The sequence below is a fragment of the Poeciliopsis prolifica genome, unplaced genomic scaffold (assembly GCF_027474105.1).
Source record: "Poeciliopsis prolifica strain line A6 unplaced genomic scaffold, Auburn_PproV2 SCAFFOLD010, whole genome shotgun sequence".
Taxonomy (NCBI): Eukaryota; Metazoa; Chordata; class Actinopteri; order Cyprinodontiformes; family Poeciliidae; genus Poeciliopsis; species Poeciliopsis prolifica.
In genome coordinates, this window is record NW_026562385.1 from 12,717,455 (window position 1) to 12,740,408 (window position 22,954).

The 22,954-nt window shown below is 40.6% G+C and overlaps 2 protein-coding genes across 3 annotated transcripts in view; one reads left to right on the plus strand and one right to left on the minus strand.

Annotated features, from left to right (window-relative positions):
• The first annotated feature begins 748 nt into the window (after positions 1-748).
• On the plus strand, positions 749-2,743 carry LOC129363362 (tripartite motif-containing protein 16-like). Its single transcript, XM_055035429.1, has one exon. It carries the CDS (start codon positions 765-767, stop codon positions 1,980-1,982), a length of 1,218 nt encoding a protein of 405 aa, XP_054891404.1. The 5' UTR covers positions 749-764; the 3' UTR covers positions 1,983-2,743.
• A 1,212-nt stretch (positions 2,744-3,955) lies between these two features.
• LOC129363361 (vesicle-fusing ATPase) overlaps positions 3,956-22,954 on the minus strand; it is a 29,345-nt gene continuing 10,346 nt past the window's right edge. The window contains exons 2-21 of one of the 2 annotated variants that reach the window (XM_055035427.1): positions 16,864-16,949; positions 15,439-15,538; positions 15,322-15,361; positions 15,052-15,218; positions 14,845-14,955; positions 12,830-12,905; positions 12,350-12,505; positions 11,881-12,080; positions 10,386-10,551; positions 10,160-10,234; positions 9,570-9,757; positions 8,969-9,064; positions 8,708-8,864; positions 8,491-8,624; positions 8,261-8,407; positions 7,276-7,410; positions 7,031-7,144; positions 6,607-6,662; positions 5,794-5,845; positions 3,956-5,004 (exon numbers count right to left, since the gene is read on the minus strand). In XM_055035427.1, coding sequence (XP_054891402.1) covers positions 5,815-5,845; positions 6,607-6,662; positions 7,031-7,144; positions 7,276-7,410; positions 8,261-8,407; positions 8,491-8,624; positions 8,708-8,864; positions 8,969-9,064; positions 9,570-9,757; positions 10,160-10,234; positions 10,386-10,551; positions 11,881-12,080; positions 12,350-12,505; positions 12,830-12,905; positions 14,845-14,955; positions 15,052-15,218; positions 15,322-15,361; positions 15,439-15,538; positions 16,864-16,949 — 2,235 coding nt within the window. In that variant the 3' untranslated portion in view covers positions 3,956-5,004; positions 5,794-5,814. The remainder of the gene's footprint in view (positions 5,005-5,793; positions 5,846-6,606; positions 6,663-7,030; positions 7,145-7,275; positions 7,411-8,260; positions 8,408-8,490; positions 8,625-8,707; positions 8,865-8,968; positions 9,065-9,569; positions 9,758-10,159; positions 10,235-10,385; positions 10,552-11,880; positions 12,081-12,349; positions 12,506-12,829; positions 12,906-14,844; positions 14,956-15,051; positions 15,219-15,321; positions 15,362-15,438; positions 15,539-16,863; positions 16,950-22,954) is intronic. The other variant, XM_055035428.1, reaches the window with a different exon arrangement.

Sequence of the window (22,954 nt, forward strand, 5' to 3'; positions counted from 1 at the left end):
CCTGAATATAACCTTCGAAAGCTGATTCGAATCAGAATCAGCTTTATTAAACAAGATTGTTTCAAGCAATAATCAAGTGTCAATACATAAACTTCAGAGGAAGTAAATTGAAGGATAAAATTCACAATGTGTGAAGTACATAAAAAACATGCACATTGTGTTAGTGCAGCAGCTTTAAACAAATCTTTTTTGGGTTTTGGTGTTGGTTCTACTGCAATCTCTGTCCACCTTTAATGTAATGTTTCACATTTACATCATTTATTATACAAATCAAAGAAGAGTAACTTTGAATATGCACTAAGTTTACTTATCACTATATAACATATTTGACTTTCCTCACACTCTACTATTGAAAAATAAATACTAAAGACATTACTTTGTTCTTGTTTTATTATTTCCTCATTTTTTAATGAGGTTGCTACTCTACATTTTCTCTGCTTTCACAAATATTATGTTTACTATGTTTACATTGTTGTTTTTTCTTTATTACTTACAGCTGTTGCTCCATTACAGATTAAAACAGAACAACCAGACTCTATTCTTCCACTCATTCAGTTAATCATCTTCCATTCTTTCTCTCTGAGCTTTCTCTCTTATTCCTGCTCAAACACGCCTTGAATCTGGGTGGACCCAACATCTGCTGAAGGTGAAAGCTGATTGGCTGCTGCCTCTCCGCTCTGACATGTGACTCCCAGGTCAAAGCTCAACCCAGTTTCTGTTTTCAGGAAATTAAATTCACACAGTCACTGTGACCGAGAGCAGAAATGGACCCAGAAACTTTCTCCTGTTCCATCTGTCTGGATCTACTGAAGGATCCGGTGACTATTCCCTGTGGACACAGCTACTGCATGAAGTGTATTAAAACCCAGTGGGATGAAGAGGATCAGAAGGGAATCCACAGCTGTCCTCAGTGCAGGGAGACATTCACACTGAGGCCTGTGCTAAAGAAGAGCACCATTCTAGCAGCTCTAGTGGAGCAGATGAAGAAGACTGGACTGCAAGCTGCTGCTGCTGACCACTGCTATGCTGGACCTGAAGATGTGGCCTGTGACTTCTGCACAGGAAGAAAACTGAAAGCCATCAAGTCCTGTTTAGTCTGTCTGGCCTCTTACTGCGAGAATCACCTTCAACCTCATTATGATTCAGTTACATTTAAAAAACACAAGCTGGTGGAGCCGAACAAGAACCTGCAGGAGAACATCTGCTCTCGTCACGACGAGGTGATGAAGATGTTCTGTCGTACTGATCAGAAGTCTATCTGTTATCTCTGTTCAGTGGATGAACATAAAGGTCATGACACAGTGTCAGCTGCAGCAGAAAGGACTGAGAGGCAGAGAGAGCTGGAGGAGAGACGAGGAAACATCCAGCAGAGAATCCAGGACAGAGAGAAAGATGTGAAGCTGCTTCAACAGGAGGTGGAGGCCATCAATCACTCTGCTGATAAAACAGTGGAGGACAGTGAGGAGATCTTCACTGAGCTGATCCGTCTCCTCCAGAAAAGAAGCTCTGAGGTGAAGCAGCAGATCAGATCCCAGCAGGAAACTGAAGTGAGTCGAGTCAAAGATGTTGAGGAGAAGCTGCAGCAGGAGATCACTGAGCTGAAGAGGAAAGACGCTGAGCTGGAGCAGCTCTCACACACACAGGATCACAACCAGTTTCTCCTCAACTACCCCTCACTGCCAGCACCCAGTGAGTCCACACACTCATCCAGTATCAACATCCGTCCTCTGAGACACTTTGAGGACGTGACAGCAGCTGTGTCAGAGCTCAGAGACAAACTGCAGGACGTCCTGAGAGACTCATGGACAAACATCTCACTGATGGTCACTGAGGTGGATGTGCTGCTGTCAGCACAAGAACCAAAGACCAGAGCTGAGTTCTTGAAATATTCACTTGAAATCACAATGGATCCAAACACAGCAAACACACGGCTTAAACTATCAGAGAGGAACAGGAAGGTGACATGGATTAAAGACCATTAGTCTTATTCTGATCATCCAGACAGATTCACTAATATACCCCAAGTTCTGAGTAGAGAGAGTCTGACTGGACGTTGTTACTGGGAGGTGGAGTGGAGAGTTTATGTTTCTGTATCAGTCGCATACAAGAATACCAGCAGAGCAGGAACCTGGAAAGAGAGTGGATTTGGATGTAATGACAAATCTTGGGCTTTAGATTGTCTTCATTCTAGATTTGGACACAACAACATCTGGACCCCCATCTCAGGTCCAGTTTCCTCCAGAGTCGGAGTGTACCTGGATCACACAGCAGGCCTTCTGTCCTTCTACAGCATCTCTGAAACCATGACTCTCCTCCACAGAGTCCAGACCACATTCACTCAGCCGCTACTGGCTGGAGTTAGGGTGTGGAATTATTTTGGGTCCAGATCCTCTGCAGAGTTCATTAAACCCAACTAGATTTCATCTCTACTCTCATCAGGCTTCATGGTTCTGCTGTTCTGTTCTTCATTTATCTGGTTTAAATGTAGTTCTTCTCGGTCTCTGTGCTCCGGGAGCCATTAATGATCTTCTGATGTTTTCTTTCATTCTTACATGAAATATTTCTCCACCAGAAAATCTCGTCTTCTCCAGGGTTCAATCATTTTTGCTTTAATATGTGTATTGATGTATTTGGATGTTCTGATTTTCTTCCACTGATCAACATCAATTTAGAAGTGATGCTGTTTTGAATTCTTTCGAACTAGATTAGAACAACTGGCTTTTGTTCTGCTTCTTTGGCTTCATTCCAGAGACATCTGGCATTTTTTTTCTCTTCATTGTTCCAATAAATTGTGAGTTTTGTCGTTTAAATTGCTGAAAACATTTCCTTCAGAGGGTCTCGTGATCCTGGAGAGGATCAGATACACACCTGATGCTTACTGGGACAACAGGAGCAAAAAATTTGAAATGAGTTACAGTGGATTATATGAAATTTAATGTCTTGAAATTGGGCCTCTGTCTCTTTAAAATCTCCTGCTCTTTCTGAAACTCTGCTTTCAGGAAGTCATCACAACATGGCTCCTCTATTAACTGTTTGACAATGTTTTTACCGGCACTTCACTGTGAAGTAGGTGCTATAATCAGCTCAGCAGATTCCCAGTCGCGACAGGCGTTTGCTAGTTGCTACCGGCTAGTCTGAAGGAGCTGAGTGAAGGAGTTATGAGGGAGGCCTGCTAAAGGGAGGCGGAAGCGCCGCAGCTTGGAAACTGCAGCTTCAAGAAAGAGCGGCGTCTCAAAGGCGGAGCTAGCTCCGCCCAGGTGTTTTACACAGCTGAATGGTTGCCATGGGAGATTAAAAGATTTATCAAACATGCACGAAAGAATCAAAGCAAAACTCTAGGTATTTTATTTTTAAATGAGGAAAGCTCAAAAAAGTAAATTTTGCATAATACCACCCCTTTAATAAGAGGGGAGATTATTTTTCCAAATGAGATCAAGTTAGAAAGCCTAATTAATGAAACAATCAGTTTAAAAATGCATTTGTATTTTCTCAGGTTATGTTGGTCTGTAAATTAAAATCAGCTCATAGGTTTGTGCCATTAGCCCCATTTGAGCTATGAAAACTCATTAATCTGTACCCAAAACTGTCCTCTGTATGAAATTTGAATATTTCAGTGGATTTAAAAATGGACACGACTAACAGCTCTACAGCTCCCCCTGACGTGAGGTAGGCCCTCAGATAAATTGTACATAGCTGAAATTTGGTACATCAGTATTCCTCTGTGAAACAAGAAAAAAGGTCTCTTGGAGGTATGCCTTAACCCAACAGGAAGTTGGCCATTTTGGGTCAAAGTGTTCATTTTTGGACACTTTTCCCACGTTTCATACATGTTAAACTCGAGAGCTTTCCAGTCGGGCTTGCAGCTTGTTGTGAGCGCTTGGAGGAGAACATTTGTCTGTCTATCATTTCATCTTGTTCATCAACAAAAGAAGCCAGACATTCAACACTCCATTGGTCTGTTTTGCTGTGCATATGTGCTTTTTATTGCAATAATACATCTGCACATTAACATTTACTTACACACACACACTGCCAACGGTCTGAACAGAACAGTAAGTTTGGATTTTTCTTTTTTGAGAACTGAACACACGGCTTAAGCAACAAAAAATACAAAATGATAGCCAGCTGTCTTTTTTTCAGGGGGTACACAATTATTTCATACACGCGCACACAACTGCATTTGAATAAACCCTAGTCAACCATTCATACACACACCATACACATGCAGCATGGGGTTCCCCACAATGAACTGAACAGCACTGTGTACAGACAGAGCAGCCGACGATCCGTTACGAGATTTTATTTCTACACTAAAATCAAATCAACATCTCCACAGCAAGGAAGATCATACTGATATACTAGGAATTATCCATCATCTGTTCATATACTGTTTTTTCCTCTATATATATATATGTATATATATACTATTTACAAAACAATATCATACTGTGACTTTAAAGGGTTACATTTACACATGAAACAGCGTCTTTGTACAGCCACAGCTAAATCACTAGAAGCCTCTCATGTATACACACCTCAGCAGCCAAACGGCCTCAGTGCTGCGTTTTTAACGACTCGTCAGAACGCACAATAACTAACGCCAGCGGGACGAGAAGGAGGCAACAAATACAACAGAGAGATGAGCTAAAAACACCACCTCCTCCTTTTTTTGTAGCTTTTTTATTTTTATTTTTTTTACGCACAATGCACAAAACAACACTTTTTTTTTTCTCCATGATCATCTATTGCACGTTCCTTTACAGAGAACAGATTTTCACATTACAACTTCCAATAGTTGGCTGCAACATGTTGATATAAGTGCCGTTAGTGACGTCGGTGAGCGTGAGGCACGGAGACGTTTTCTCGGTTGGACATGCAGAGGGGGAGAGGAGTTGGACCAGGGATCGGTTTTCTCCTGTCACGTTGGTTCATGTTTATGGTTTTGCAGGAAGGGAACGTCTCCTCAGCTCCTCTTGCTCCCTCTGCTCTTACAAGCTGCGATCACTACAGAAGGGAAGACATTAGAAAAAGAAGGAAAGGTTTGCTTTGCTTATTCTGCAAGTTCAGAGAAGCCCACCAACACCTTGCAGCATGTTTCGGTGAAAATACGTGCATAAATGAGATGTTGGGAAGAGACGGGAAAGACAAACAGCTCAAAAGAAGAAAAAGTGAATCATCAAAATCCAGTGTGTATTACAATGTCATTCTTAAAGGGGCAGCATACTGCACGAATGCACTGCTCTGTCAGAGACAGCCAATCAGAGTCAGGACTCAGGAGGAGGGTCTTAGCGCTGTCAATAACCCTCCAGTACACCTCTCTTCTGAAAGCTCTTACGTAGGACGCAGTGCAAAAAACAGAAAATGTTGATTTGGTAAAATATCCATAGCAATGTGGATAATTTAACATATTACTTATGTTAAGTATAAATCAACATATATATTTAAAAACACAAAAAACAATGGAATTTTGTTTTGGTTGATGTTTTTGTTTTTTGTAATATAGATTCATTACCGAGATACATAGTTACAGTTGAGAAAAAAATGTAGCAAACTCAAGTTGCCTTTAAATTATGCTGTGCTAATGATTCTCACCTCAGCTGGTTTTCTCACTTCAGTTACTTTGGACAGTAACTGCAGTTAGAAAAAGAAGGCAAGGTTCGCTTTGCTTATTCTTCAAGTTCAGAATAAGCACAGTCAAAGTACGACACAGTCCTTTAGTAAAAGGTAAAACGTCTAAGCACTACTCCAACTATTCCTTCAACTACTAGCTCTAGATCTAGCTGTTGGTCTTACCAGGAAAGAGCGACCGACGGCTTAAATTCGGATTTGGTCGCCTTCATTCAACCTGGTGATTGCAAAATAAAGTCACTGAGGTTGGTCAGTGTTCAGGCCAAATCCCCGACTGCTGGATTTGTTATGAAGCAATAAATACTCATTCAGGAATCAACTGAGTGCAAACTGAGGAAATTCAAAGAAGAGACACGTCAAAGCAGGAGCGTCCCAACTTTTAGACAAAAGTTTGAAAGCACAGGAGGCCACAAAAATATAATGTTGTACATTGTTTTGAAAACTTTTTGTGCCTTTTTTCATTTTATCTACTCAATAATAAACAAAAAAATAATAATTTTATTAATATTAACAACCTATTTGTTTTTTTTTTTTTTAGAAAACGGGTCAGAAACCGTTACAGAAACAAAACATTTAAAAAAAAGGTCTAGTAAAAGACAAGCACATTGTTTCCATGTTTTCTTATTTGGGCTGTAAGGTTTGATTTTGAATAAAAATCTGTGTTAATCAGATTTTGTTACTCCACAAATCTGATTAACACAAAACTTTGGTAAGAAACAGAAATCTACTTTTTACACCCAAGATCAAAGAAGTAGTAGTTAGTAAAAAAAAAAAAGATGCCTTAACAGGTGATAAAGTGTCCATCTGGACCAACTGTCTGTGATTTCAGGCCAGATTTGCTCAACATTTGAATTGAGGTCGCCCCAAATCCATAAGAGGGCCACAAACGGCCCCCGTGCCGCATCTTGGACACCCCTGCTTTAAAGGAAGGAGGATGTCAGCTGACTTAGGCCGTCTTAAAATAGTGATTATACTCACGCTCCCTCATCTCTAAGCAGAGTCATGAATTTGATCACTCTGTAATCTGGATCCATCTGCAGATTAAGAGGTAGGCAAAAGGAGAGAGAAAAGGATTGAGAAACAGCATAAAACCTAAGAAATGTGTGCTACAAGAACCAGATTGACATCAAAATACATTACAAAGTATGGCTATGATTAGAATCTTAGATTAGAAACATTATTACCAGAACATTATTCAAAAGTCAATTATTTAACGATGAAATAATTCATCGTTAAATAATTGGTTGGACATATCTAGACTTCATCTAATATTCAATATTTAAAAATCTGTTTTTGAAATTGAAAAAGAAATCAAATTTTTTGAGCACTTGTAGAAACATTGCTCTCCCTGACTTCAAAAGCTGTTGGATCGGTTTTCTGCCTGCGACCTGAGGTCTCGTACCTGCAGCGACATCTCTATGAGCACCAGCAGCTTCTTGATGCCGATCCAGACCCGCTTCCCTCGGAGCTGCTGGCCGATGCTGGCTCGCTCTTTATCCGTGAAGCTCCCGAGCAGCTGCGAGAGCCGAGAGGAGATTTACGGAGATGTTCAGCGTCACGCTCCAACCCTCCACCCACAGGGAGAGCGACATGTACTCATAGCTGAGAACGTTTAGCCCCTTCAGGATCTTTCTTTCTGTGCTGTACCTCCAAGGCGTCCACCAGCTGCTCCCCAGTGGAGATGTTGGGGACGTGGATGGTGGTGCTGAAGGCGTCCAGCATCTCCATCTCCTGCAGGACGTCCTTCCTGCTGGTGGTGCCGATGATGAGCAGCTTCCGGCCCTGCACAACCAACACATGACGCCGTTTCAGGATAAAACCCTCGATTCACGTTCCAGGCTGAACGACGCCTGCCCATATTTTTATGCAAAATTGTTCTTGATGGAAACGTTAAGATAGTAAAATTTAGGGAAACGAAAAGCACAACAAAAGGTATGTTTTTCTCTGTCAGATTCATGCTCAACCAATCCCTGCACAGGGCAACTTTTCATTTTTTACACTTAGAAAATGAATACACAGTCACAAAACAAACATTATTTTGAAAATATATAATAATTAAAAAAATAATTTTTTATGGCTGCAATAAACAACTTCATCTTAGAGATTTTGTTATAGATTATTCTGAAGATTAATAGATTAGTCATATTTTAAAAATGGCCTATTCTACAGATTTGTAAAAAATTATTTGCTTCTGCTTGTTTGATACAATATTAGAAATGCATTTAAAAATAGAAGTAATGAATTGATTTCCTTTTTAAAGAAAATAAATGCATTGTATGCATTTTTATTGCCTAAAATGAAATAACAGCTTTTCTTTAGTGTACATTTGATCACATGTAGCAAAAAAATAAATAAAAAAACTTCTGACACCAACATGTGAAAATCTCGTCCGTCTCCGTTTCATATAACAGAGAGTTAATATCAATGTTGTTGGTATTTTTCGAATTAACCGATCAATTAATGGAAACCAACAGGAAAACAGGTGAAGCCAGAAACATCGCTTGAATATTTCTGAATAGACAAAGTTGTCTATTACTACAAACTGTCTATACTTTTTGTACAGTTTTGTTTTAATTACTGAGTATGTTGTTCTTTCAGCAGTTGTGTCTGCAGGCTTCAGGAGATCTCTCACCTTGGGTGGAGGTTTTTTAAGCAGCACCAGCAGAGCCTGGAGCACAAGGTTGGAGAAACGAGGACCAATAGGCACGTAGTCCAGCAGGCGCTCGATGTCGTCCACCACCACACAGCTGAGCTGGGACTTGTATGCGTCATCAAAGACCTGGGACAGGCAGAGAAGGAGGAAGGTGAATATAAACACGTGATTGTTTCTCTAGGAAGTCGGACACCGTCTGCAGGACTTGCCTTTTTGATAGCCTGGCATTTGGAGATCTCGGAGTTTCCAATCATCTTGTCTGGAGAGCAGATCTTAATGAAGGGGAACTGGGAGTCCTCTGCAATCTTCGCTGCCAGGGCCGTCTTCCCACTGTGGGGTGGACCTGTGAGCATAACCACAAGTGGTACACTTTACTATCCGAATCTTGTTGCTTTTGAAAGGCTTTGGTTTGAACAGTTTGTCTACCCTCCAGGAGTACGGCCACCAGAGGAGTGCGGTCACTATTCTTGGTCTGCTGGACAAGCAGCTCTCCGTCATCCAAGACGTGGGTAACGGGGTCGCCCCATTTGATGATCCCATTCATGATGAAGCTGGAGTAATCCTCCTGGTTTGTGCCAAAAGCCTATAGACAAAGCATTCGGGGTAGTGAGAAACTCTGTGTTCCCCATTCTCCACGTCGATGGACCACAGCGATTTTACGCAACAGGAACCAGCAGTGCCACATACGGGCTTGATGTCGTTGTTGAGGGATCCCATGAAGTCAGACCTCGTGACTTGGAGCTTCTCCGCCCGTTCCATGTCCACCTCAACTGTAGATGTAGCCTGGAAAACAGCAACAAACCAACGACACATTGATGGAAAGATAGCCTTATAAACTACTTTGTCATTTCAGATTTACTAATCATGTACTCCTACTGCTAAGGGTGAGTTGAGATCTCATGTCAGGATGTTAGATCCCTTCATTTCTCTGAGGATCTCTTCAATTTCCTACTGACTTACAGCAAATAGAAAAACTTTGAGTGTTAGGATTTCAGGCTCTCACATTCACCAGGCTGTAGTAGCAGCCTGTTGATTTTGTTTGAGTCCTGCTGTCACTCCAACCTGCCTGCTGACTGGACAGTGTGCGCAAACATTTGTAGCTTCAGTGAAAACATATTCTATGCTGTTTTATGAGAATTCCTCCCCCAACACAAAGTTAGCTTAAAGGTGCCAGCATGAAAAATTTGCTTCCTGTCTGTGATTGACTTTGTCCTCAACCGTAACGGTTGACGTTGAAACTGAATCCACCTGAAACTCAGGCGCTGAGTGTTAAAGAGAGTCAGATGACCTTAATATGTCGGTTCATGGCGGTGGACTGTGCGGCCCGGACGAGCCCCTCCAGCTCGGCGCCGCTGTAGTTCTTCGTCTCTGCGGCCAGCTCTTTGATGTCAACATCTCCAGCCAGCAGGTTAAAGCTCCGCATCTTATTAGTGTGGATGTTCAGGATCTGGACGCGACCCTTCTCATCAGGCAGACCTGGAGGACGAGTGCAGTGGCAATGAGAGAAATCATATGACCAACACTGAACCTGGATTGATCGTCTTTCTAATGGTACCACTGAAAAATTATTGCAAAAATCCCATTGATCAAACCAAAATGCAGTAGGTGCAGAAAAGATACCCTTCGAGTCAATTACCTACAGGGTAACAATGGGAACCCAAGTTTAAAAGATTATTGTAGCCAAGTTTTGGGTCTTCTTACACTACACCCATGTTGATGGGAGTCTCTGGCCCATATGTGTTCATCTTGCACATGCCTCCCAACAGAAAACCCACAAAACACTCCTCTCATGTTGTACAGGGTGTGTGCACTGGAAAGATCACTTCATAAACTAAAACAAGAGATCAAAATGGCGGTCAAGCAAAGACATCAACTCACCGATTTCCATCTTCACCTCAAACCTTCCAGGCCTCATCAGAGCATCATCAATGAGGTCGGGCCTGTTGGTCATTCCTTCACACACAGAAAGTCAATGGTCAGCAAATCACAGGAGAAAATAAGAATTTATTGGGAGACCAGGAAACGAATGTGGGAGCAGAGGCAAAAGCGTTGTCAATAGTAAGAACTCAACAACATGGCTTCTGTCTGACTTCATAGTCCTTACCAATAACCAGGATGTTGTTAAGTTGCTCCACGCCATCGATTTTTGACAGCAGCTGGTTGACCACCGTGTCGTGCACGCCCGTGCTGCTGGCGCCCGTGCCTCTCTGCTTGCAGATAGCATCCAGCTCATCGAAGATGATGATGTGCAGGCCGCTGTTGGCGCCAAGCTGAAAACAATTGTTTCTTTAAGTTTCATTCTTAAATGTTTTTGCATTTGTACCCTATAAAGCACTATTGAGAAATTGCTTTGTTTCATGAGAGAAAAGACACAACGTCTTGGTCTCTAGGCAGCCTGGCATCTGTCTCTCACTTGACTATGTTGGACAAAGGCTCGTTTCAGGTGGTCCCATGGTGAAGACTCCAAGATACCATTCTCAGTAAAAAGCTCTCACTGACCAAACTCTGCCTGTAACTCTCCAACCAGCTCTCTGTTTCCTTTTGACTGGCAGCAGGAACCAGGAAGAAATTTTCTTGGAAACCAGACAGACTCCAGCTATGAGAAGGCTTGGAAGAAAAAAATGACCAGAGCAAATTAGTCTGGAGTTTAACTCTTCATCGACAAAAAGTAGAAAGGTTCTTTCAAAGAAGATCAGCTTTGAACAGACACCAAACTTTTACAGCTCTCTAGAGGAGAAACACCATCCACTATGTTCCATCCATCCATCTGGTTCCTCTGTCAGAATCTGAAGGCATTCCCAGTCCAGCCCAGAAATGTCATCCCTCCAGCATCTCCTTGGTCTTCCTCCAAGTTTCCTCTCTGTGAGACACCAGGGAGGCATCCAGGAACCATCCTAATCAGATGCACAAGTCACCTTAAGTGGCTCCTCTTGACATGGAGAAGCAGCGATTCTACTTCGAGTCCCTCCCAGGTGACCAAATTTCTCACCCCATCTCTGAGGGAGACACCCTGCGGAGAAAACTCCTTTCACCTGCTTGTGTCCGTGACCTCGTTCTTTTAGTCACGAGCTTTTGGATGAAGGACTGGCAAATCAAGAGTTTTGCCTTTTACCTCAGATTTCTTTTCACCAGGACAGACAGGTACAATGCCTACATCTCTGCGGACATAGCACCAATCCAACTATCAATCTCCTGCTTCATTCTCCCGTCATTCATGAAGGAGAACCCAAGATACTAACCCTGTTGGGGCAGGAAATCTTTCAGCAAAGTCAAAGGCACTCTACCCTTTCTGACTCAAGGCCATGGTCTCAGACGTCCAAAGCAATGTAAATGTTTCTCTTCAACCCGACCTTCACTATCTTCATTCAACATGCTGTCCACCAGATTCGCCATCTTGGAATTTCTTGCTTCAAGTCACAGCAGACATGATGTTTCATGACCAGAATTTGTTTGTGTTGCATTCCGCCTCCCAGCATCATCACAGGCACAACAAGGCATTCATGACAACCCTCTCTGCCGGCCAAACAGACATTTCGGCCGGCAGAGAGGGTTGTCCTCCGAGTTCTCGATGAACTACACAGGACAGAAAGGTCTCTCACCCTCTTCTGCTCCTCCTCTGCCTCAGCAAACAGCTTGCGGATGTTGGCCTCAGACTCTCCCACGTACTTGTTGAGGATCTCCGGGCCGTTAACAACCTTCGGCTCACGGGCGTTGAGCATCTTGCCAATCTGCCGGGCCATCAGGGTTTTTCCACACCCTGGTGGGCCAAACAGCAGGATTCCCTTCACGTGCTTGCAGCCTGGAGCAAGAAAATGCACAGTAAGCAAAAAGAAAAGACTAGAAACGAATTATAAAAAAAGAAAGGGGTGTGACCAAAAGACCCCCCCAAAAAAACATGATAAATGAAGGAAGAGTCAGGTAGTGTGGATGGAAGGAAGAGACGAAGGAAGACATCATCTATTTTTGCTAAATGTATGATTATTTTTTCAGCATTCCAATGTCCAACATTTTCTTAGATCATTTCTTTATTTCAGATGTTAAAAATGACAGAGAAAAGCCACATCTTACCCATCTGCTCCACAATGTCAGGAGGGAAAACCCTGGAAGCGAAGGCTCTGCGGAAAATGTCAGAGAATTCCTTGTCCAGACCTCCAATTCCCATTTTCTCAAAGTTCCAGTCGGGGTTGATGATTGTCTGCCGTGCCTCCTTGGTCTTTGCTTTACCTGTTTAAACATACAGACCTCATGACATATTCTAAAGCCTAAACAATATAAATGTATCAATACTTTTAAATACAGTTATTTATTAAATTTTTTGTAAATTAAATTCATTTTTAAAGTGAAACGTAGCAAGCCTGCTCATTTTTTTAAGCATCTTTCTTTGCAGGCAGCTCTGGTCGATTTTTGTTTGTTCTTGCTGCCATCTTGTGGAGAAAACGGACTCAGTCACAGGTTGTAAATGCAAAGCTTTTCGGCTTTGCATTTACCAATCAGTTGGTACTCAAACACAGTGAGAGCACATATATGGAAAGAAGAAGAACAACACACCGACTAGTGTGAGCGAAGAGTTCTCTGCCTTCTCGAAGATGACCTGGCTGTTGCCCACCATCAGACCGACGTCGATCTGGAGGAGAAGCCAGAGTTACTCACGTTCTTCGTTCAAAATGTCTCGATATGTTCAGCGGTTACTATTACCGTGTTGAAATTAAATCCTGCCTAATATAAACACAAATGATGTTTAAGATATTCACATTTGTTTTAGCTGAAGCTGTATTTCAATTAAATTTGTGAAGCAGATAGTGCTTTTAAAACTAAAAAATAAAACTTTAAATAAGAAAAAAGTCAAATAAAAATAGGAAAAATGATCCCTGTATAAGAGTTTAAAAGGCATGAAACTCTAATTAGAACTCATATATAAGGTCCGAGTCACTTTTTGTCATATTTCAGAAAACGTAGTCAGACATAAGACACAGACTAACCAAACAGGATTTTGTTATTTTTTTAAATCAATGCTCAAAATGCTTTGGATGAGAGAAATACAGAAGGATTCATGACACAGAAATGCATCATTACGACTCATTTTCTGCTTTATTTTCTGTTTGACAAATTTAAATACAGGTGCAGTTAAAAAATGTGAATATCATTAGAAAGTATATAAAACAAAGACACTCATTTAAAAAAGTGCAGCTCATATATTGGATAGATTTGTTGCACAGAATGAAATACGTGAGACAATTGAAGCCATGTGCAGGAATCAAGCACTTTTTCCTTCCACTCAACTCTCCATGTTTTAATTTTCACCAAAATGATATTTTTAAGGAACTGAATTTTGGTTATTTATTATCTGTAAGCATTGCTCTTCAACATTTGAAGAAATAAGCACTTAAAAATGTCCCTATTTAATCTATAGCATTTTACAGAATGGATCAGTTTCATTTTCTAAAATAAGGGACAAAAACTATATCTTTGTCACTCTCACTGAGAGCGTCTGTAATCAGAACTGTGACTATAAAAATAATGTTAATAATAATGAAGGAAGTTGGGTTGCGGTCTAAGAGAGAAATTCAAATGATTGATTTTTAATATTCAAAATATTCTAATGTTTTGAGTTATATAATCAAAGGGCCTGTGACCTTATGCCGTTGGTATGATGTCCTGCTAATCAGCTGTAGTTTACTATATAATGTAGCCTCATCAGAAGCTTTTGACTTAAAAATGCATTTATTTGGACAATTTCTGAGGCAAAAACATAAGGATATTGCAACATTAATTCATTAAAGGAGACTTTATTGTATTTTCTAGGGCCATTTTATAACACAATCAAGTATGTTACCTTCAGTTGTTATGAAGCATTGGACTTAACATAGTACCTTGAAATTGGGCCTCTGTCCCTTTAAAAACTGCTGATCTTTCTGAAACCTAATCCTAACCCTTTAACAGTGTTTGTTTGTTTGGTTTTGTTTTTCGTTTTTTTTTTTTTTTTTTTTTTACCAGAGTTGCACTGAGAAGTAGTTCCACCAGGTGTTTGCTAATTGCTACTGGCTAGTCTGAAGGAGCTGAGGAGGAAGAGCTGCGCCTTGAGGGCGGGGGTAGCGCTACCCAGGCATTTTGCACAGCTAAATGGTTGCCATGGGAGATGAAAGAATTTGAATAAAAAAGAACATCAAAGCAACACTCCAGTATGTTGTGAAATGTTTTTGAAGAGCGAATAACATTATAACATGATGTAAAGCTCAAAATAGTTTATTTTACACAGTACTGTACCTTTAAATGAGTTTAAAGATATTGACAATGGAGGACTTCTGTATTTGATAGTGGCCTCTGTGGTTGTTTATAGTGAACAATGTTAAGTCTGATGTTACAAATAAAGTTAGTAAGTTACAAGCAAGTAATCTTAGTACTATATCAAACAAATTCTCTATAAATATTCAGATTTAAATTTAGAGTTAGTAACTATGTGATAAAGTATTTTTTTAAGTAACCTTACTGGGTTGGTCCAAAAGTCCCACATTTTTTTCTCACCCTCAACTTAAAGGTCTGAACTCGCTCCAGAGGTCACGTACCTTCTGCGGCTTCTTCCCAGAAGCTGGTTCTCCTTTCAGGATGCTGGCGTCCATCGCCTCGATGTCCTTCACCATCAGTCCGAACAGCTTGTCACAGAAACTGAACACTAACTGGAAAGTGTGGACACCAAATATTAATAACAACATGATTCAACATGAAGAGGGAGAAGAAAAAAACAAATAAAACAAAGGCTGTGGAGAATCAACCTGCTGGGTGACGGAGAAGGCCTGGTTGTTGAACTGCTGGATGAACTCGGCGGCCATCTTGTCCGAGTCGTAGGGAGAGGAGTCGGTGCTCTTCTTTTGCAGGAAGTCGATTTCGATCGTCATGGCGCCAATGCACTGCCTGGACTTGTCAAAGTTGTAGTTGGACACTGAACGGGCGAACAAAAGCTGTTATTTTTCACAACGTGACCCTCTGTATGTCAACATAAAACCATTATCATGATGGGGGAGTCAAAAGAAATGTATGTTTACCTTCCACTTCCTGGCCGATGGAGAGACCGGCCCATTTCCTCTGCAACAGAAAAGGACGAGCGCCTAAGAATGGGTTCTGCAGCTGAGTTTCAGTGTTTCAGTGGAAGCTTTGCGTACCTGTGGCAGACTGAAGGCGATGCTTCCAGCTGCTACGGTGTGATGGGTCTTTACTGTAAACACGTACTTGTGGTTTGGTGTCGTTTTCACTGTCACATGTCTGCAGAGAGTGGCAGGAAACCTCGATTGAGCTTTTTATAACTGATTAGTTCCACTCAGAACACTGAATTGGTCCAATGGCGTCGCAATCAGGACATGCGAGTTGCTGGTAGAAGTGGACGATATGGACTCCAAGTTTTATCACGATATTTTGCAATACTGTCCCGATGATAAAGTGACAATAAGAACTGTTCATTACTCCTTTTTGAAATAATTGCATTGCTTTGACTCAATGGCAGAGCTATAATAACGCCGCAAGCACAATGATGCTCTTGAAAAGCCATGAGTATTTTAATACACTTCTTTAGGATACAACCCGCATGGAAAAACAACAAAGACAAATTAACTGTATTTAAACATGTATTTTAGTTTATTTATACTTCTTGATACTGATTTCGAACCAACAGCAGAGAAATTTGTAAAAATAATCCCGACAATAAGCCGGCAGCAATAAGTGTAAAGGTTTTGGGGGGATTTAAACATCATTAATTGGAATTTATTATGACAAAATACTGAAAAAGAAAAGTGATCTTGATAAACGATAAATGATTATCGATACGATAAATGCCCATCCCCAGCTGCTGGCCTTGTTCTGTTCAATGATAGTGTTGTTGTTTGACCATCCAAACATCCAAACATGTTACTAGCAATATATACAATAGAAATTGTTTTGGACTTTGAATGTTGTCTAGTTTCTAAACACAATCTAGTTCAATACTGTTGTTCCAAAACTAGAAATATGCCTCTGGGGCATACTGTCATATATTTACATATATGACAGTTACTCCTTTTTGAGTAACTGTCATATTACTCAGAAAGGAGTAATATGACACTTAGGGCCATTTTATAACACAATCAAGTATGTTACCTTCAGTTGTTATGAAGCTGATATATATATATATATAAAATATGACAAATGAAATTAGACTTAACATAGTACCTTGAAATTGGGCCTCTGTCCCTTTAAAAACTGCTGATCTTTCTGAAACCTAATCCTAACCCTTAATATCCAGTTCCTTTCCCATACTTAACCAGATTTGAAAAATGTCAAAAATCCAGTTTCATATATTCTATTTTATAGCTCCAAAACACATTTAGTAAAGTCATGCCTTATCTTGTTTTCTGGTAAGAAAGCTGAGAAAAAAAAACAAAAAACATTGATATTGTTGGAGTTTTGTTTTTGTTGTTGTTATTCTTGTTTTGTTTTTGTTGCTCATCACATCAGTTCGATAGAATTTGATTTCAGAAAGAAAAACAAGATGGATATGTATAGATGTTCCTTGCTCTGCATTTGCACTGACAAACAGCTCAGTGGTTGCTACTCACTGTCCGGACTGCAGATCCTTCTCGCTCACGACGGCACAGTTAGTCAGCGACAGCTCATCTGTCGGGCATCGGGCAGCTTGCATGGTCTGAGAAACGAAAAGAGAAAGTAGAACTGCATTAATGTTTCATGATGGTGAAACATTGGTCATGTCCAGGGACGGAAAAGAGGGAAAGGAATACTTTGCAGTGTATTTGGAACAACAGCAAACTGTATCTGTTGGATTTATTTTAACGTGATTGGATGCAGCAGCTCAACCAGGTCGCTTTGACAACAACATCGTTCAGAGTGGAGGGGCTTAGTTAAAAAAAATCAAAAAGCAAATAAGGAATGTCTTTTTTATGTGATCTCTAAATAAATTATTTTTTCTTAACTAAAATGATGTGCATGTTTAAAATATGCTGAACTGAGCCAAAAGAACATTTTTGAAACATATCTGCTTCATTCAAGCAGAAAGGAGTGAGACTTTCAGCAGATAAACAACAAATGTGTTTTATTTAACCTGCCTGTGATGAAACATTTCAAAATCTCAAAATTAAGCTAATGCGGCTAACCATAAGCTAAACTACATCTGAATAGTGTTTCCCCCCTCTTTTTGACAAACTCTGGTTATTTTAGTTTGAAGATCAATTTTATTTGATGATTTGAAACATTTAAGTCGAACAAAATAAACAAATAGATGAATAAAAGCTGAAGAAGTTTGTAAGGAAGGGAAGAAACAGAGACTGCAGCATTGCCAGCTATGCAAGTCCTGCTAACTGCAAATAAAAGGGGGCAAAACAATGCATAGTTTTGACTCTGTTGTTTTTTCTAAATGGTGTTATGATTGAATCCTATTGGATAAAATCGGTGCTGATGAGTAAATACAGAAACGGCGTTCTGTCTCCAAACAGAACTCAGGCTGCCTTCACTCACAGCCGAGCTTGAGACTGAACAATGAACAGGCCGAGTTGCATCTTCAGAAACACGATGGTGCCCGAGAGAAAATGATTCACTGCATCAGACGCTGCATCTCGAAGGGAGGAAGGAATTAACACTGCCAACCTTTCAGCTGAGCCAACGGAAATGGAAAAAAAATGCAGCTGAGACGTGAAAAGTGATGGTTTTCTAAGGAGCGTAATCACTAGATAAACAGAACTGCATTAATATTTCACGCTCATGAAATGGTTAATGCATGTAAAACGCCTGAAGGCCGTTTTCCGTTTCAGCTTTGTCTTCGCTGATGTTCTCACTTTCCTTCGTAACGTTTCTGAGATGCTTCAGGGTTTTCCCTCCTAATTCGACTCTGACTGTGTTACCGATCCATCAAACATCAGCGTGGAGATGAAACCCTGATCTCCCTGTTCTACTATCTGATAAACATGCTGACATTTCCTCATTTTCACACAAATAAAAAAACAAAAATGTTTGTCTGTCACAAAGATTTACATGGAGATAGAAATGCAGCACTGCAACCTAGTAACCATAGTAACAATACAGCAACAAGGAAGCGGAGCCAGGGACGGGACGTCTGGCTCTGCTCTGCCAGGATTTGTCCCAGACCTGAACAAACGTCTCAGCAGACGCCATGGCAACAGCGCTTTCGGCAGTGCTTTGTAGAACATTCGTAAAAAAGTAGGAAAGAGTCAGTCATTTATCCTACTAACCTTTATTTGTGAAACTACAGTGAAATATTCTTTGCTGCGTGGTGAAAGGATGAATCTGTGCAGGCCAGAGTCTCAGGTCTACAAAGAAAAAAACCTGGAGCAAAATCTAAAATCATTCCAGAACAGCTGAGACTGTTCACAAAAGACCGTTCCAGAACCTGTACCGGAGTAGTTGCAGAAATGCAACATCTGACTTAAAAGAAATTTGAATTAGTGTGTTGAAATAGGGCCTCTGTCTCTTTAAAACCTCCTGCTCTTTCTGAAAGGAAGTCCTCTATTAACCCTTTACCAATGTTTTTTACCAGCATTGCTCTGAGAAGCAGCTCCTGTAAGGAGCTCAGCAGTTCCACCAATCGGTTGCTAATTGCTGTTGGCTAGTCTGAAGGAGCTGCGTGGAGGAACTCGGAAGCTTGTTAACCTGCAGATCCGAGGAGGAGCCACGCCTTGGTGCAGCCAGGTGTTTTGCACAAATGAATGGTTGCCGTGGAGACTAAAACATCAACATGAAAGAAAAAAATATCAAAGCAACATTGCAGGTATGTTTTTGATGAGGGAATAACATTATAACACAATGTATGCTCATCAAAGTCAATTTTATATAATACAAAAAAAGAAAAAAAAAACAAGAAAACAAAATGTTCTAAAGTTTTTTTGTCTTTATATGTTTTACATGACAAACTGTATATGAGGGGAAGATAAAGTGGATAAAGTGAGACAAACACTGCAGTGCTGGCAGGATTCCACATGTCCTGCACAGTCTGGCCACACGAGGCGCACCGGTCTGACCGGAGGACTCTCCCTCCAAGAGAAAACACTTCCTTCCATTCAGTTTTGTTTCTCCTTTTATATTTACCGTAGTGTCTTTTGTATTTAGGGCATTTTGACACAAGCACATCGCAGCAAACTGCTGCCTCAATAGTTACACCCATGAAACAACATTTCTGAATAGCTGACAAAGGACAGTTTTTAAGCTGCAGAAGTTTCCCCCTTTTCATTAGAAAGGAAAAGATGAGACGAGATCAAACATGCTGATTTTTGTATTTATGCAGATAGGAAATATCCCCTTTATCCAGGACGGCAAAGTGATGCAGAAATCTATATGGACAAAAGCCAAAGGAGCTGGGATCTAATCCCAGAGCAGGAATCTCATGTTTTCTGGATTCCTGATATGTTTTCTAGGTTAGCCTATGTTTAGCCCAGAAAGCACAGATTTGTGCATCAGAGCAGTTTATTTAAAACCTCAGCCTGTGGGGCATGATCCAGTTCCAGTTTGAAGCTCCACTAAAAAAAACGACAACAAAATGTAAAAAACTAATCTCAGGACACGAGGACAGAGGGGCGCACACAGTAAACAGGCTTTCCCTTTAAATAGAAATGCATAAATGTTTATGTCATCTGTCAAATAATATAGACATATAGAAAACATGTCTCTGTTTATGCTAATTATGATCAGATTAGCATAAGCATTAGCACTTGCACTGCAGAAATCTAAGAATCTAACTTTCCAGTCTCTGAAGTCAATTTCTTTAAATGCAAAAGAAACAGACTTGGATTGCTACTCTTCCTCAATCAAGTAAAAGTAGTAATCATTCATAATAAAGAAGTAAAAGGTATGGTTCAGTAAAGCCACAAAACTACAAAAGTTACCCAAGTAAGTGTCACCAGTTCTACCCGCCTATGAACATATAACAGCAAAGTTAGTTGCCTTTTATTGTTAGCAAGCTTAGTGTGATATGTTGGCCTGGACAAAATCCCCACCCCCTAAAACCATTTAAATAAACACTGCGAAGCCAAGATGAATGTGGCCTGGACCGTCACAGCACCATTTCCATTGACAGACGAGAATTTCGAGGTTTGCATTGCATTGTGGGAAGCAGTAGCGTACACAAACTAATAAGCAAAGGCTTTGCGTCTTTTTCGTAAAGCAGAAAGCTTGCGGTGTCCTGATACCGATGCCGGTATCGTATCAGTCCAATACCGGTACCAACATCAAGTATTACATCAGTACTTAATACAGATACCAGCATGAATACTTGCTTTTATCTTTTGCAAGATACACACCGATACACTTTCTGCTGGACTTTCCTCCTGCTCTGTGCTGCAGCTAAAAGGCTAAACCACCCTTTATAACAAGTGGTCAAAAAAAAAATAATAATAGAAGAACGAAGAAGTTAGATTGCAGGAAAGAGTGAAAATATCCACAGTTTGGAGATATTTCAAAGTAAACACAGAGGATAGTAAACAGGCTGCTTTCTGTGCTTTGCTACGCTGTGAAGAGGAAAGACAAATGATTAGTCTTTTAACGAGTCATTTGATGAGGCATCCGAAGACTAAAGCAATCTGTCATACTCTATTTATGATTTATTAAAACAGTTAGAGTCTAAATAAAATAATTGCAGTTTCAAAAGTTGTGTGAAATAGTGTAAGTACTAACTTAATTACTCTATACCTGTAGTTAATAAGCTACTACTTAATAACTACTGACAGTTCAAATGACTGATGCGCTTATGCTCTGAGAATAAACAACTTTTTATGCAACTTTCAAAACTCAGTATTGAGGAAAAGCCAGATCAATGAATGTTTAAGATATTTGAGTCTAAAATGAAGTTATTATTTATACCTGTTCAGACTACTGGGGTAATTATGCTTTTATTAATGTTAAGTCACAAATAATCACCTTTGAACCATTTCATTTATTTTTTTTGTCATCTTGGCTGCTGGAGCAAAACGGCAGAGCACCAAGTGGAATTTTGCCGTCAGCTCAAGGGACTTTTGCAGTGTGACTGCAGAGTTGATTAATGAATGCTAATGAGCGAGTGTTTCCGATTAGTCAGCAATCGACACCAGTTTGAGTTGCTCGGCTGCAGAAGTGTCGGTCCAGCCTTCAGGGAGGATGCGTGCACACTGTGCAGCTCCTCCTCCAGTGGAGCAGGACATCACAAACATTAGAGATAATGACGTGAAAAAGAGCATTTGTCCCTTTGAGGATAGTTTTTGCTTTTTATGTCACGCTTATATGTGTTTTTTTTTAAAATCATCAAATAAATGCTATTTTCAGAGAAGGATAACTTGAATAAATACAAAAGGTTATTTTTAATTATTGAGGAATAAAATCCATCTGAACCAGCACGACTCTGAGGTGGAGTCATTACCATGTAGAGATGGTGACTGGTTCCAGCAACAGGAACTTCCATCAAAACCCTGACAATGGGTCTGTCCAATTTCTAAGGCCGCGTCCATTGAAGCATCCCGACCCACCAAGCTCACAGGTCGAGAACTTTGTCAATCAGAAAAACAGGAAGTGAGCGACTGCAGCACAGGACGGACTGGCCTCCAGATGAATTCCTGGCCTCAGCTCAGCCTAAGTCATAAATAAAGTCAAAAAATAATAATCTTTGAACCTTGTGGCAAAATGGATTCGCAAAAAATATCCACTGCTAGGCAACGGTTGTGCTTGTTGCTAGGCACAACCCTAATTCCCTGCTGTCTGACCGTGACATCTGCTGTGGTTAAACATAGGCTGGAAACAGTAACGTTTGTTGAATATATTGCTTTTATTTAGTTAATCCTTTTTCTGAATTAAATTATTGAAGAAAGGTTAGGTTTTTCTTTTTACAAAAATATAGTAAGAATATGTTTATGCAAATGGAAAAAGTTCATCATCACAATCTGTTGCATTTTAATACGGCCAGATTTGAATATTTTTATATTTAAAACTGTTCTAGCCTCTCTCTCTATCCACCTCTTCATCCTTCATTGCTACAAGAAAAAAATGTGTGGTTCTGGGAACTGATGGTCTGACGAAACACACCTCTGACTCCTTGCTGCCCGACCGGGACATCTGCTGCACATTGCCGCAGACATCGTGCTCAGGCAAGGGCTGAACTGAACCCTGGCGCAGTTTGAATGCAAATGTGAATGCCAAGCGGACCGGAGACTACAGCACAGGGCTTTCTGGTTCTGCCCTGTGATGGCGCTACCTGGTTTGATTAGTTTTACACAATATAAAACATGACAGCTGAAAATGTAACAAATGTTGCAACTTTGGTTCCTAATTGAGCCGAATGTACTGGACTACCAGGTGGGGAGAAAAACACCCTAAGAAACTCCTTGACTGTTCTGGTTTAGCAGCAAATCTGGCCGAGTGTGGCTGGTGAAAATGAACTCGGTGCTTCCCAAGAGCGTTGATAATCACATTTAATTCATGACGAGTCGAAAACTGTTCTGTGTTCACTCAAGTTCTCCTTGTCCGACACTGATGACCTGAAGCATTTAGGTGTGACAAAAAAAAAAAACTGCAGGGACAAATGCGTTTTCACACGACGCTGATGATGGCAGCTTGCTTTGACATCACTCATCCATACATACCTTATAAAATATTACGACCTGGTGGACACCAGCGTAGGCAAGCAGAGGAGAAGGACAGAAGACAGTGTTTGAGACAGAA

Coding starts and splice junctions, on each gene's coding strand:
- LOC129363362 (XM_055035429.1), top strand. CDS start 765: ATGGACCCAGAAACTTTCTCCTGTTCCATCTGTCTGGATCTACTGAAG.